The sequence below is a fragment of the Equus asinus genome, chromosome 24 (assembly GCF_041296235.1).
Source record: "Equus asinus isolate D_3611 breed Donkey chromosome 24, EquAss-T2T_v2, whole genome shotgun sequence".
Taxonomy (NCBI): Eukaryota; Metazoa; Chordata; class Mammalia; order Perissodactyla; family Equidae; genus Equus; species Equus asinus.
The window spans coordinates 47,295,931-47,311,451 of NC_091813.1; the positions used below are offsets into that span (position 1 = coordinate 47,295,931).

General features: G+C 37.4%; 1 protein-coding gene across 2 annotated transcripts in view; it reads right to left on the reverse strand.

The window, feature by feature from the left end:
- Positions 1–15,521, reverse strand: part of LAMA4 (laminin subunit alpha 4) — a 135,657-nt gene that overhangs the window by 27,829 nt on the left and 92,307 nt on the right. For both annotated transcript variants that reach the window (XM_014866159.3, XM_014866158.3), the window contains exons 16-23: positions 11,419–11,535; positions 9,663–9,842; positions 7,099–7,238; positions 4,165–4,341; positions 3,365–3,510; positions 2,403–2,565; positions 1,378–1,511; positions 731–902 (exon numbers count right to left, since the gene is read on the reverse strand). In XM_014866159.3, coding sequence (XP_014721645.3) covers positions 731–902; positions 1,378–1,511; positions 2,403–2,565; positions 3,365–3,510; positions 4,165–4,341; positions 7,099–7,238; positions 9,663–9,842; positions 11,419–11,535 — 1,229 coding nt within the window. The remainder of the gene's footprint in view (positions 1–730; positions 903–1,377; positions 1,512–2,402; positions 2,566–3,364; positions 3,511–4,164; positions 4,342–7,098; positions 7,239–9,662; positions 9,843–11,418; positions 11,536–15,521) is intronic.

Consider the following 15,521-nt stretch of genomic DNA (forward strand, 5'->3'; position numbering starts at 1 on the left):
TCCAGTTATGACAGTCAATAAAACTTAGTATTGAAATAAATTGGACTTAGGACAAGACTTTCGAATTGCTGTATCACAAAGTGTGTAACAAGATTTTCAAAAATACTTTAGCATATTTAATTACATTGCTCTCACTAACACTGCTATTAATAATAATTTTTGTATCTTTAATAAATAAAAAATATTTTATTTTAGTTCACATTAATTTTTAAATTTTATGTATTTTATTTAATCTTTATATAATTTGTTTTTTTATTCCTAGTTTTGAATTTTATATCCATATATAGTGTACGTAAATTCTTTATAAATTATTTACATGTAAATATGTATTACATATATATGTATACATTTGGTAAGCGTGCAAGTTTTTTTTTTACTGATTAGTAAAAAGCATGCAAATTTTTTTTTTTACTGACTAGGGTATATGATTTAAAAAATCATTGCCAAGTTTCTGCAGACATACTGCTCGTGTAGATCTTGGTGCTGATTTTTCTCAAAATTCCCTTAGTTTATTAAAGGGCATATTTAATATATATTCCAAACTGCATTTCAGGACTTTTATTTATTGCTGATATCATTTCCCTGAAGAAAAAAAAATCCAATTTTGCTTTCTAAACTAAAACTTCAGTTTGATGGCATGATACAAAATCAACCTGGGAAGGTGTCTGGAAACACGCATAGCAGAAAGTAAAGGAATAAAGGAGAAGATGTAGGACTTTCATTTACTCACTCCATTGACCATCAGGAGGATAAGGCCATTGTCAGCTGGTGTTCGAACTTCTATGTCAAAGCGAGTCACCTGACCAAACTTCCCTCTCCTTGTGATGTCCCTCACCACAGCATAACTAGAGCCATCGAAGAAATAGCTGGCAGCCCGACTCTGAGTGAAGGCCAGTTTATCTCTGAAATAAAAAAGCAAGGATCATATGAACAATACAGTTTCTGTTATGCTTTTCGAGTGAGGCCCTTTTCACCCATTCTCCTGATATCTTCCACGGACTTTACCGCATTTAAATGAAATTCCTGATGTTTGCATGGGAGACATAAAGAAGTATTTATAGGTAAGTTACAGGAATTGTTTTTAATAGATTGCTTCTCTACCCCATGTGCTAAGACAACAGAAGTCTCCAGTGAAACCTCAGTCTCTGGAGTCTTAAATCAAAGTTGCAAACAAGTTGTTTAACACTTTTAATACGAGTGCATGCTCCTCTATGGTAGAGAATAACTGAAAAGTTTTTTGCAGGCATGATGATTACGCAGTTTCAAAACTGGTTTCCTCAAAGAGAAGATTGAGAACTTGAGTACTGACCTACACTTGTCCTGTCTGCTGCTTTTCCACAGCCATCAAAGTCTTCAGTACTCACAACACGTTCTTACCTGGCGCAGGGCACTGACTTGGAGGGATCCATGTTGTAGATGTGCTTAAAGTTGTACAAGCTGATCACATCGTTATTCAACGTGGCCAGTTCCAAGCAGCCAACGAAGCCAGGCAGGTTTAAGCTGGCTGGGAGCTGTGCAACAGACAAAACAAGATGAGCTGTCCCATGGTCATGTTTCGCCCAGACGACACAGAACAGACAAGGAAACAAATAGCAGGTCAAGGGGACCTACTCATCGACATAAATATCTTTCTAGACCTGAACGTGTGTCTAGTCTATGCCAGATCGTTTAGATAAACAATGATTTTTCAGTTGTGCACATCTTAGCAGAAAGAGTGTGATTTATTGAGCATACACTATATGCCAGTCACATGCTGGACAGTGAATTCTTGACCAAAATCAACCCAATGCCAGTACTGTGCGATAGGCATTCCTGTTCTCATATAAAGAGAGGAAAAGTAATTCTCAGAGAGGTTCAATAACATACCTCCAGCTAGTGAGTAATAGTCCTGGGACTGAAATCCTAAATCAACTCCCCATCTTCCAGGGTCTTTCCTTTATCTGCCTTTCATCAGGTCTCAGACTCCCCCTAATCCCCACCCTCCCATCCCAGGTCTTTTATTTTGTGCCTTTATTAGTTGAGATAATCAAATTTTTGACACTGCCATCTGCAAAGTTGAAGACTAGATACAAACTGTGGTGATACCCACAAGGTACAGACGGTCTTGCAGCAGGTGGGGGGGATGTTAATTACCTATGCATGTGTCAGAATGAAATGGATTGATATTCCAGTGTTAGCTACAGCTTGAAAGCATTTGTCCCGATGAAAGTACGGGAAGCCCAGACCAGATTTATCTACCAGATTTATAGATCCTGCTCCAGAATGCGATCACCCACTGAGATAAGCTCTCTTGTAAAATATCAAGGTTTCCATCCCGCCCCCGCATCACTGTAGGTTTTATGGATTTTTAAAGTTAATCATTGTAGATTCGCAGTAAGACAAAATATAGCTGGACGGCTTACCTTGAAGTTTGAAGGCACCCCGCCAACATAAAACACGGTGTCCTCGGGGTCCAGATCCAACAAGGAGTCATCTCCCGCAAATTCTCCCTTTTTAATAAACTTTTCCTCTGCCGTGCTACTTAGGCTTGGGACTGTTAAAAACACCTTTCCGTGTTTTCCTACCCTGTTGAGAGAAAGAATTTTCACTCTTCATTAGCCAGATAATTTATAGAAAATATGTTTTTTTAATGTAAAAATGTTACTGTTCTCTTATCACAGAATTGGTGATTCAATTTTGTCACATCCGTTAGCGCTTACAGAATGTCAGCAATCCACGGGAAGGGGAAAAAGACGTTCCATTTTGGCCTTAAGTCATAGATTGGCCAGGTAAAAAAATCTCATAATCAGATTGCTGTTTAGAAATGATGACTATTTTTTCTAATCTTTTGTTTTCCACTAGGGTATTTGGGAAGGAATACGGGAATAATGGAAGAAGAGAGGCAAGAATAAGGGGAAGAAAATGCTGTTTATAACATCCACGGGAGGACTGCGAGTGTGTATGAGGGCATTCCATAGATTTCTTTTTTTTTTCTAATTAAATGGGTTCACTTTTTTTTTTTTTTGAGGAAGACTAGCCCTGAGCTAACATCTGCCACCAATCCTCCTCTTTTTATTTTTTTCAAAGATTGGCACCTGAGCTAACAACTGCTGCCAATCTTTTTTTTTTTTCTGCTTTATCTCCCCAAACCCCCCTGGTACATAGTTGTATATCTTAGTTGCAAGTCCTTCTAGTTGTGGCATGTGGGATGCCACCTCAATGTGGCCCGAGGAGTGGTGCCATGTCTGTGCCCAGGATCCGAATGAGCAAAACCCTGGGCCGCCGCAGCGGAGTGCACAAATTTAACCACTTGGTCACGGGGCCAGACACTCCTTGGTTTCTTATGAAATGTGTGTAAGATCCCTCTGTCACGAACCCACATTACCTTTCAATCTTGACAATGCTGAAGTGAGCAGGCCAGGAACTGACAGGCTTGGAGTCCAGGGGAATCTCTACATCCTTAGTTCCCAAATTATAAATGTATACCAGGTTATCATTTTTGATCGCAAGACCCATGTACTCTTTTTTGGCCTGAAATGTCAAGAAGTCACTTAAATAAAATCCATATGAATGAATATCATCCTTTGTTCTCATTTCTTTACAGGACAATGAGCAATCCAAATACTTGGCTGTACACAAGGCATGTCTGGCCTGAATTATTACCAAAGCTCCTGTTAGATTGGGCAGCGCCTCTTCCTTTCCAGCCTCCCTGTGGCTGCATCAGTCCACTGTCCCCTGTGCTTGCTCCAAGTGCATCCTGGACAGGGAAGCAAGCAACTGTAGGCTTGTGGACATTTGACGGGTGCCAGGAGTGTGTTCACCTTGTCTGGTTAACCCAGGGATATAAGGCAGCCTGCCCAAACCAGTCACTACGCATCTTCCAACAGGATGCAGCATCAACGATAATAGGCCTTTGTATTCCAAAGGTCTTTGAAATACTACATTCAGACTCCTCAAAGTTAGCAGTGTGAGGCTGATATAAAGCAACTCTAGAAATATCCCACATAGAGAAGGAATTACTTGTTCTTAAATCACTGCTTTAGTCTTGGCATTAAAATGATCTATACCTTTTCAGTTACCAGAGCGGGAATTCTGTCTGTGTAGGTAGTTTTGTTTTAAGGAAAGAGAAAAGCACCTATCTTTCCTTTTAATATTATTCACTCTTTTAAAACTTCATGCTCTTACGTTTTTGCTTCCGAGGTACAGGATAAACTGATCAGCAGTCCCAGCCAGTTCTGGCTGCTTCACAGGAGGAGGTTTCATGTACAGGCTCAGAGATGTGAAGGTCTTCAAGTCATCCATACTGGTTTTGGGGTGCACTTCCACTGCTGACTGGCTGTCAAACATCATAGAGACTTGGATCTGGAGTCACAAAATTATTCCGTTAAAAGTAGTCTGCGGAAATGGGCATGGGACTTGCACATAGTTCTCAGTGGCCTCCCTCATTGCTTATGGGTCTCTGAGCTCTACTGTCCTCCATGTCTTTATTTATTTACTTATGCCCTGACCTTGTTGGAGAAGAGATTTATGGCAGGTTACAATGCAATAGTTTAGATTCAAAGTTGGGAGAAAGAAAGCAAAAATGGGTGACAAAGTGGGTCCAAGAATGAGAATAAATATGAATTCCACAAGGAACTACACAATTGGTTGGGGTGAACTAAACAGCTTGAAGGGATATCTGGTCAGTTATACAATTCACAAGGCCATACAATTAATAACTAATTTCAGGAGAAATGTACTCGGTATATATTGGGTACTAATAGCTAGGACTTTCTCCCCAGGGTCTTCAAAAGAGGAGCACGAGATGAGGCTGGAGGGGAGGTAGGGGAAGACCCTTTATCCTTCTAGGTTCTTCTGGCTGGTCTAAGAATTAAATTGACATGAGAATAACAGGAGAAAATCAAATTTAATAACATGTATACATGGATGAAACCCAGGAAATTGGAGTAAGTTGCTAAAATGGCTGAAGCCATCACCTTAAATACCATCTTCAGCTAAAGACAAAGGAGGATGTTGGAGGTAGTGGTTTTGGAATTCAAAGGGGAGTAAGGGAATTCACATGGAAAAGCAAACGTTTGGTAAACAAATGTTTGCCATGCCTTGCAAAGACAATGAGACATGGAGAGGACTTTGATCAAAAGGGCCTTGCTAGGTTTCTCCCTGTCTACCACACCAAGTTCATATTATACTATAGTTATCTATGGTATTAGCTCCTTCCTAGAACAGGACTTCTATCTTAAATTCTTTTAGGCAGTTAGTGGGGAGGTCAAAGTTTCTTCCTGAATCTTTTGTTCTTAAAAATAATCAAGCCAAAGAGACACATTTTGAGGTAGCAAACTCTGCTCCCCTACAGCTGTGAACAGCATCATTGACCATGTCTGGACAGTTGGGAGCAGTCTAGACACACCTTCGAAGTCTTAGACTGGAGTCTTGAAACCAGGCTCTCCCACTTACTGGCTATGCAACTATGAGCAAGTCCCTTAACTTGCAGTTTCCTCATCTGTAAAACGAGGACAATAAGTTTGTGTTGAGAATGAAATAAGATGATAACTAAAAAGTGCCTTCCAGTGCCTGGCTCTATGATTATAATAATTGTAATGATGAGTTCATGAAGCTGTTTCTTATAATGATTCTCAGAAAGGCATCACAACAAAGCACAAGCCAGTAAATGTATTTCTAAGAGGCCCAATGGGATATACTGAGCTGGGGTGATTGGGGGTGATTTCCAGAGTATGCAGAAGTGGATGGACTGTCCATATCCAAGCCATTTATGCAAATATTTCTGCATAATTAGATGTATTTACATCAATTAATTAATATTTATTTGGTTAATACTGATGGTCAGTGAGCTCAAAATTATATTTCCAAGTGCCTAGAGTGCAACTGACCTATGTTGCCAGGTGAGTAAAGAGCAATACATCTTAATAAACAATCAAGCAGTGTATGAGATTAAAGTCTTTCTGTAAAAATTGAGAGTCTGAGAAGGATGTGCATCTGCACAGAAATCATCTCATCTGGGGAGCTGAGCTGCCTCCCAAAGGCACTGCCAAGACTCTATTTAGAAAATGATTTTAGGTGATTAAGGCCCTAAAATTCTACTCCATATAAATAAAATTACCAGAGAGCGCTCACAGAACTTGAGCTTTGAAAATGGCATTTCTTGACAATAAAACTTTTTGAAATGCTCTTCAACGTATTTAAAAAAGGTAACTCGTGGTGTAGGATCAATTATCATATATCATTTAAAAGTTGGGTATCTTTAGCAAGAATAATCTTCATTATAAAATAGGTGATTTCCAACTCCTATTTCTGTCGGTCATTAGGGCCAATAGACCGTTCAGGCCAATTCTTGATTGAGAAAATAAAATCATATAATTTGGTTGTAAAAAGTTGTTGGTCTATAAATCAATAAGAAACCCATTTAAAGGAGGGCCAAGAACCAGCTCTGTTTTGCCACAGCGAAAATGTTCATTGTTGTGTCAGGTTATGTTCCTACCAACACTGGCACTAGTTAGGCTGTTGCTGCGTTTCTTCTACATAAGCACCTCAGAACAGGGTTTTCGTTGAGATTATTCAGTTTAGCTGGTATGTGATTCCTCAGTTAAGGCTGTGGAGGGGTCAGTAAAAGCTTCATATTATCTATGTTGTACTGGAGAATTTTTTAAAGAGGTCGATGGGCACGATTATCCCATACAGTAAATGCACTAAAACAACTGTTAAAATAATAAATAATAATAATTACACACTGGGTCTTCTAAACTCAATTAAAGCCACCCTTTATTGGGGTTGGCTTTGCTCGATTTTTGCTCTATGAGCTTTGTTGACTAGGTTAACATGGTGCTTCTCAGGCTGCCACACATTAGAATCACTGGGGAGCTTTTAAAAAATACAGGTGCTGTGCCTTTCTCCAGAGCCTGATCTACTGCTTTGAGGTTGGGACCAGGAATTGGTTAAGTTTTCAAAGCTCCTCAAGTGATTCTAAGGAACAGAGGGAGCTGAGAACTACCGAGTTGGATAATACAGCAGAAAGGTTCCAGGCTCTGGAGGCCGCCCAGGGGTGGGAGCTCAGCTGCGTGTTCTCAGTATCACGAATGACTGATGATTCCCTTCATCCGTTACCTTGCTGGCGACACTTCTGGTCTGAGCGATGAGCTCTCGGATCCTCTGGATGCTGGCAGAAACGTTGCTTGCAGGCCGCTTCTGCTCGACTGTACGAAGCTGATCCAGGAGCTGAGGGACAACCTCTGTCAGATTTCTTACTGCAGCCAATAAAAATTAATCACTCGAGTAAATATATTAATAAAGTCTATTTAAGGAATCAGATAAAGAGACAACAAACACTTGGTCACTTCTATTAGAACTATAAGAAATTATTTTAAATCCTGCAAAATTAATAGTTAAGCCCAAAGCATAATCAGTTCCTACTTTGTAGCATCTATGATACATATTGGTCTATAAATTGTATGCAGAGTAAGGTGACTTATAATGTGCCTTTCTAAAGGGCAGGATCCACAACAAATATGCAGATATTCCTTTCCCCACGTGGCACAGGTTCTGCTTGCATTTCTAACATAACTGATATAACGGGTCAGAAGGAATGCTGCCAAAAGGAGGAGTGAAGGTTGTTTTCCAGGATGTCCGTTCATACATGACACTGCTGTGAGGGTCCCACCAGGGCAGAGCCAGGTGGAGGAAACAGGTAGCACCCAGAAGAGTGGCAGTTGTGCTAAGGTGAGGGTGGGCAGCCATGGTATATGGGCCCAGATAAGGATGATGCTATGAGCAGATCATATTGACTCTTTAGATTATGTATTTTTTTGGATATGTAACATACACATAGAAAAGAGCACAAATCAGGGCACAGCTTGATGAGAGAAATCCATAACACAGAGAATGGCATAATTTTCTCCAAAGTTTCACGGACTAGAGCAGCGGTTCTTAAGGTGTGGTCCTAGACCAGGAGCATCAGTGTCCCAGGGAACTGGTAAGAAACGCAAATTCTTTGGCCCCATCTCAAACCTACTGAATCAGAAACTCTGGGAGGGAAGCCCAGCGATCCGTGTTTAACAAGCCCTGCAGGTGATTCCGACGTACACTAATCTTTGAGGACCACTGACCTAGAAATTGATTGTCTTTTGGGTATTCTCCTACCTAAGGGCAGAGCCATGGTCGTGGAGCATTAGCAACTGGACAAGAGCAAGCCTCTTACTGGAGCCAAACTAAACTCAGATTCAGGAGAATATACCAGCAAGGACCAAGGGAGCATCTCTTTTCTGGACTTAGGCAACACGGTGATTTTCCAGCACAAGGAATGGAATAAAGTAAAATAATAGCAATTATGAGTTCATTGTGTTGATTAATACAGAGGCAAATATTTGTTATTTGGATCACTGGCCACAATAGCCATTTTATAGTATAATAGTCTTTGAAATATAGTACATTTTATTACATAAAATAAAGCGTATGTAAAGCATTACATAAAAACTTTGATTATGGAAATGCATAGAAGACAGGATCACCTTGCCCTCAATTCTCTCAGAAAAGGGGAATTACCTTATATTAGAGTCTTCATAAAGTTTCTTATATTATGGTATGCTTTTTCATTTATTTTGTATTGAACCACAAAATGCTATTTGAGGAAAACACAGTAGCCTGAAACATCTTCAATTCGTGCTAGTTCTGGATGCCTATTGGAATCACTGACAGGACTCGTGAAAGAGGACAAAAAAAGAACACGGATTTCGTAAATAGTCCTGAGTTAATACCTTTATAAATGAAAATGCAGGATGTCATATAGGCAACTCTTTCAGAAATCAAGTTTAAAAGCAATCAAGTGAGCGGTTACATGGAAGAATTCATGAATGTATACTTGATGAATGTAACAGAGCTACCTTCCTGTTATGGGATAAAATTTCTAGGGACAGATCAAATATAGATTCATAAAGTTGTTTCTTAATTAAGATGAAAGTGAAGGTAATATGGTCTGCAAAACCATGTTGGAGAACTGAACATTCTAGTCACAACAAATACCATAATATTTAAGAGGTATGAAGAGACTGAATAAAAATATGAGAATAGTGAAAAGGACATTTCTCAAGTAATATGTAACTTTAATATCTATGTGTAACTAAATAAATTAGATAGACATCAAAATATTTCATTTTCATTGCCATAAATCTGTCTTCAAGTTGGCCAACAAACTGTTCCTTTTAACGGGAAGCTTCAGTTGTGTTTGGCCATATTCAGCCCTTGTTGGTAATAATCTGCTGTATTTGGGTAAGGAGAAAGTAATGCTGTTTAGTAAATTTTTTTCCTAAAAGCAAACCAGTATTTTGTTGAAGTTATTTACTCTAACATGTGATTGACCTTCTTCCCCAAAAGATCAGTCTTACATTGATAAAAAAAAAAGTGCTATCACTATTTCACCTAGAAAAAATATATGACTTTTTACCAATCTATCTAGCGTTTATTTATGTGAAATATATATTTGTAGTTCATATATAGAAACACACACACACATCGATAGATGAACTGAGCAAAAGCTTTTCTCCTTTTCTAAGCTAACTTCCACAATATTTTAATCTAAAACCCAAATGAAGAAAATTGCTTCTTAACAGAAGATGTGTAGAGTTTAACGGCCACTTCCTCAACTGGATGCAAATTGAGACGTTTCTAAGTGATACCTGCATCTCTAGCGGAATCCACTGCAGTGTTGTAAGCAGAAGAGTCAAAATTTTGCAGATTCTGTGACCAGTGGGTTAGATTGCCAGCCATGGGGGCCGTTGCCCGCTGGACTTCCATCGTGGTCTTGTTAGCTTCCGCGGTGATCAACTTGGACTGATTCAGGCGCTGCTGAGTGTCACCTTCACACAGAGCACAAGGACATTCGCTTTGCAGAGAAGCACGACATTTGTTGGGAACATTAACATCCATTTACTCACTGGGATAAAACAGATCTCAAATTTTGGGCTTTTAATCCAAACTAAGATCTTTAAATACATGTTAGTTATGGTATAAGTTAGGTACACAAGAATCCTGTAAGCAGTATTAATAAGTGAGCTTGAAACCATGTAGCTCACTTAAGACATTTTCAAATTAAGAGGTAAATTAAAAAAAAGAGTAGTTAGTATTTCCTCAGGTTAGAGACCTGATGAGAAAGACATGGAAAATGCATACAAGATTTTAACTCATAGAATGTTTATGTCTGAAATTCATTGTAAATATCACTTTCTTCTGTGTGGAACACCTTTTGCAATAAAAATGATGCTCGAATACAGAGTAAATTACTAAGGAAAGGTATTTTTGAACAAGACAAGCAAGTTTCAAAAGAGTGTATATAGCGAAATTCTATTTTACTAAAAAGTTACATTTTTAAAATAAAAATAATATGTTTACAACAAAATTTTTTTTTCCCTAGGTCATGAGATTATAAATGATTTTCTTCTCTTGTTCTTTCTTTTTCCTTATGTATATTTTCTAATTTTTCTATAATGGTCATGCCTTCCTTCTGTAATAAAAAAAAAGTGAAAATCACTCAGGTGAGGTTGTGGCTTCAATTTCTTAAAGTAGAGAAACATTGAATTCAACCTCACATGGTTTGAACTCTGATGCATGTAGCTGTGGATCCTGGGTCTGCTTCTTTTTGGAGCTGCGCCTTTTGGAGCAAGTTCCTTAAGCTTGATAAGCCTCAGAGCTCACATGAGCCTAAAGGCAATGGTGACACTTTCCCACATGAGAGAATGTATGGAAAACACACCCAATGCCTAGCATGTGGTAGCTCTGACGATGCTCATGACAGCGAATCTCAGTGGATGACACCTTCCTGGCCAGGGCGTTGGTGTACTACAGCACTGTAGTTGGGTTTGCTCCATGTAGTAAAACAGCCACAGCTGGCAGCTGTGTTAACTTTCTCTATGCTCGGGAAGGCGCTTCTGCTTCCAACTACATTTTTCCGAGATACCGCTGGAGTCCCAGATTAGGCAAGAGGAGTGCTCTTGTTTCTCTGTTTGGCTTGTTGGTCTCCTTGCTTGTACTATAAGAATGATGTGACGTGTAACAGGGCAGTTGTTTAAAGATGGGACTAGAGAAACCCAATAACCAAATTAGGGCATGTTTGTTAATGAATGAGGATGTTCACAAGAAAGTGGGTTGCCAAATAGTATAAGCAGCGTGTGATTCCATTAAAACATACACACACACACACACACACACACACACACGATTGGTGGAAAATGCTCTTAAATTTAATGGTTAGCTTGTATAAATGTTTTCTAGGATTTTCTGTGTGTGTATGATGAACACAGTTTTTTTTGTCATCCGAAAACAATACTTATTTATAAAAATATTGATAGGTAAGGGATCACCTAGTCCTTCCTGAAAGGTTTATCTTAATACCAGTGAACAAACAGATGAGGCTTAAGTTCTGTCTGTGATCGCTACCTCTCTCCGTGGCTTGTAGTCGCTTAATGGCATCATTTAACCTGCTTTTAAGGGCACTCTTCCTTGCTAGCGCTCCACCCACACGTCTGCTGGTGTCCGCCACTGCCTCTTCGTTGCCTGTGGAGAAGAAGCAGACAAAAATCTCAGAGGAGCCAATACACTAGGAAAAAAATTTCCATTTCAACAAGGAAAATTCTGATTTCTACCGTGGAGTCATCTGCAGTATTCTGACTGTGATGTGAACGTAGAAAACCAACGCTGGAAAGAGCCAGATAAGAGGTACAGGATTGCAGAAAACTTGTCACACTGCTTGGGAGTGATTTAGGATGCTCATAAAAGTGACTCATAAAAGGTGTAGAGATAATGGCTAATTTCTTTGCTTGAAAAGTATAGCACTGCTGTGACTAATAAAGCTAGCAGCACAATTGATAAAGAGCTGAAAAGAAAAGATCTATCTGTATTTATGGGGATGACTGGTTATATAAAAGTAACTGTTTTAATAAACTTTTAATTGATGTACAACATTCATTTAGAAAAGGGCACACATTATAAGTGCACAGCTTGATGAATTTTCACAAACTGAACACAAAAATATAACCAGTGTTCAGGTCAAGAAAATAGAACATTATTAGCACCCATAATTCCCCGAGGCCTCTATGATTACCCAAAGCTGAATTCTATCTCCACGTGTTAGTTGCGTCTTTCTAAAATCTTATTCAAAAGAAAAGATAGAGTATTGTAATTTTTAAACGTTTTTGTATCTCTGTCAATTTCTGTAGAGCTATGTCTTGATATCTGGTAGCTTAAGTCTTCCAACTTTGTTTTTCCTCTTCAAGATTTCCACAGAAATTCTAGAATCATCTTGAATGTGTACATACTGTTCTGGTAATTTATTTGGTATTATATTGAATCTAAGGATAAATCTGGGAGCATTGTCTTTTTAACAAACTAGAGTCTTCCAATGAATAGTTTTTATTTATTTTTCTTTAGCTCTAAGTTCTTATCTTTATCTCCATTTATTTAGATCACCTTTAATTTTTTGCAGTAGTGTATTATTGTTTTATGTGTAAAGATCTTAGCATCTTTCATCAAATTTATTCCTAGTTATTTGAGACTATTGTAAATGATGTGATTTTAAAAAGTTAATTTCTAATTAGACATAGAATTAAACTGGGTTTTCACATATTGAATTGGTGATGTGGGGCATCCTTGTCATGTTTCCAATCTTAGTAGCAAAGCTTTCAATATTTCAGTATTAATATGCTTGCTGAATATTATTTTATTATTCTTTATGAGATTATGGAAGGTTCCTTCTATTCCTGAATTCTTTTTTTAAACATGAAAGGGTATTGAGTTTTGTTAAATGATTTTCCTGTATGTAGTGAGATGATCATATGAATTTTCTTTTATATTCTGTAAATGTGGTGAATTACCATTGATGTTTTAAATGTTAAACTATCCTTGAAATCCTGAAATAAATTCAACTTGATCACATATTACCATCTCTATGTATGATAAACTTGATTTGTTAATGTCTTGATTAGGATTTTCACATCTCTATTTACGAAAGAATTTGGCTTATAATTTTCCCTTTTTATAATGTCTTTACTAGGCTTTGGTATCTAAGTTGCATTGGTTTCATAGAACAAGTTAGAGAATATTTCCTCTTTTTCTATCTTCTGGAAGAGTTTATAAATGAGTGATGTTATTTCTTATTTAAATTTTGGAAGAATTTACTGATGAAGTCATCTGAGCCCTGAGATTTCTTTGTGGGAAGGATTTAATTACTGATTAAATTTATTATACATATGTATGTAGGTACAGTTCTATCAGATTTTCTATTTCTTCATGTATCGGTTTTCATAAATAGGTTTTTTTCCTTTTTTTTAAACCTGTTTTATTTACACACCATCCTTTTCTCCCCCAATTTGTTTTTTGAGGAAGATTAGCCCTGAGCTAACATCCACCGCCAATCCTCTTCTTTTTGCTGAGGAAGATTGGCCCTGAGCTAACATCCGTGCCCATCTTCCTCTGGTAAATAGCTTTTTTCTAAAAAAAATTATTCTTGAAAGTGTATTTGTAGCACAGTCTTTATACTAGGGTTATCTTGGAGCAAATCCAAACAAGTCACGATGTAATATCTTGCCATCTGAACTGAAGGATCAACTTTCCCAAGAATTCTTTGTTTCTGTTAGTGCTGTACTTACTTCTAAAGCATCAGGAAATGTATGCTTCTTGACAAATAGAAAAATAATTTCTTCACTTCCCATTATACTTTTCTCTTTCTCTCCAATGGGCTCGTGAGCATATCCTCTCCCATGGTGGACTTTCTCTGTTCCACTGTAAGGTCTTGGTGTGCTCGGCCTCTTGTTCCATTACCTTTTTTCTCCATACTTATGTATAAAATGGATATACAATGCGTGGTGCTTGGTTGATTCTGTCACCAAGTACAATGTAAGCAAAGTACAAACACTTCTTTCTTATTTCCTCTGGGTAGTGTGGAATTTCCCAGAATTCAAGGAGGGACTTAAATATACTTTGTAGTTGTATTGCACCCTCTCTCCCTCTTTTAGTTTCAATTTTTTAATATTGTGATACAAACAATATTTTCTGATTTTCCTTTTGGGTTTTGTCACCACAAAAAACACTGGCTGATATACTGAGAAAGGATATATTTAACTCTATATTTGGAGCACTTGATAGAAATAAGAGAAAGAAAATCTATTTTGGGCTGGATGTTTATAAGAAGAAATGTTTCATAAAAAGTGTGTCCTATTTGGAACTTATTGTCCTATGTAAGCACTTTTTCATTTTACAAATAAATTCATAGAAGATTCCTTTAAATAGCAGCTTCCTGAGTTTATTATGGATTGTTAGCTATTTGATATAGATAATGAAGAAAAGGAAAGTTGGGAAATAAAGATTACTGATCATCAAAAGTCATTAGGAAATGAACCAACAGTAATCTGAAATTATAATGTAACTCAATAGATGAATATGGTTGAATTTGAAAATCTGAATTTAAATTACAATCATGTGTATTGTCTACAGGGAGGCAACTTCTGAGCCACGCAGTCCTAACGCCTCATCACGGCCCCTTTTTTGAATAAATATAAGAAGGGATTTAACCAAACAAGATAAGGAAACAGGCGACCAGATCTGCAAAATATTCAGAGACCAATGCAGAGAGATTTATCTGGACATAAAATATAGAACTTTGAAGAGAAATCATCCCCAGAATAGAAAGGTTGCTTTCAGGAGGTCCAATAACTCAAAAATGACAAAATTGAGAAAAGACATTGCAAATTATCAAGGAGAATAAAGTACTTAAGACACTGCATCATGAAGACCCACAGATTCTGGTCTTCGCATCATAAGAAACAAAAGCAATGCATAGATACGGCAATATTTATTTTAAAATATTTTACTATTAATATTCTAATTCTTTACTGCTAATATTCTAATTCTCTTCCAAAGAATATGTTAAAAATTAGGCCTATATAATAAATTAATTAGAATAAAGAAACTTAATAGCATTTTTATCACCTTTGTTTGACCAGAAAACATAAAATTACAGTTGCTTTATGGCAACTAAATAGTTAAATAGTCTGCATATGAAAAAAATGCATTTATTTTCTATATATGGTGGCTTTTTGTAAAAAAAAAGAAAACACACAGTTAGACATGAGATTAATTGCTTTGATAAAATTAAGTGAAGTTTTCAGTTGCAAACTTGGTCTTTGTTTTTAGGTGGTAGTTAGAAGTTAGCTGGATAATGGATTTCCAACCTCATTAGTCAATGCTGGAATATCCTTAAGAATGAGTTCATTACCACAGAGATGAATAATGTTTAGTGAAATTCTTAGTCACTTCAATTGTTTCTACAAGTAATTCACAAGGTTCAAAATGGACTAAAATGATTTCACTTTCATTTTTTCCTCCTTCTCCCACTCCTAGATGTGCCTGCTTTAGCAGACGCAAACACTAGCCTTTGGAAGTGCTTCTTTCCATACGGTCATTGGGCTTGTCCTAAATATAGTAAACTCGTAGAATGCAAACTACAAGAAAGTGCAAATAGTCAGACGGCTTTTTGGTACCAGATC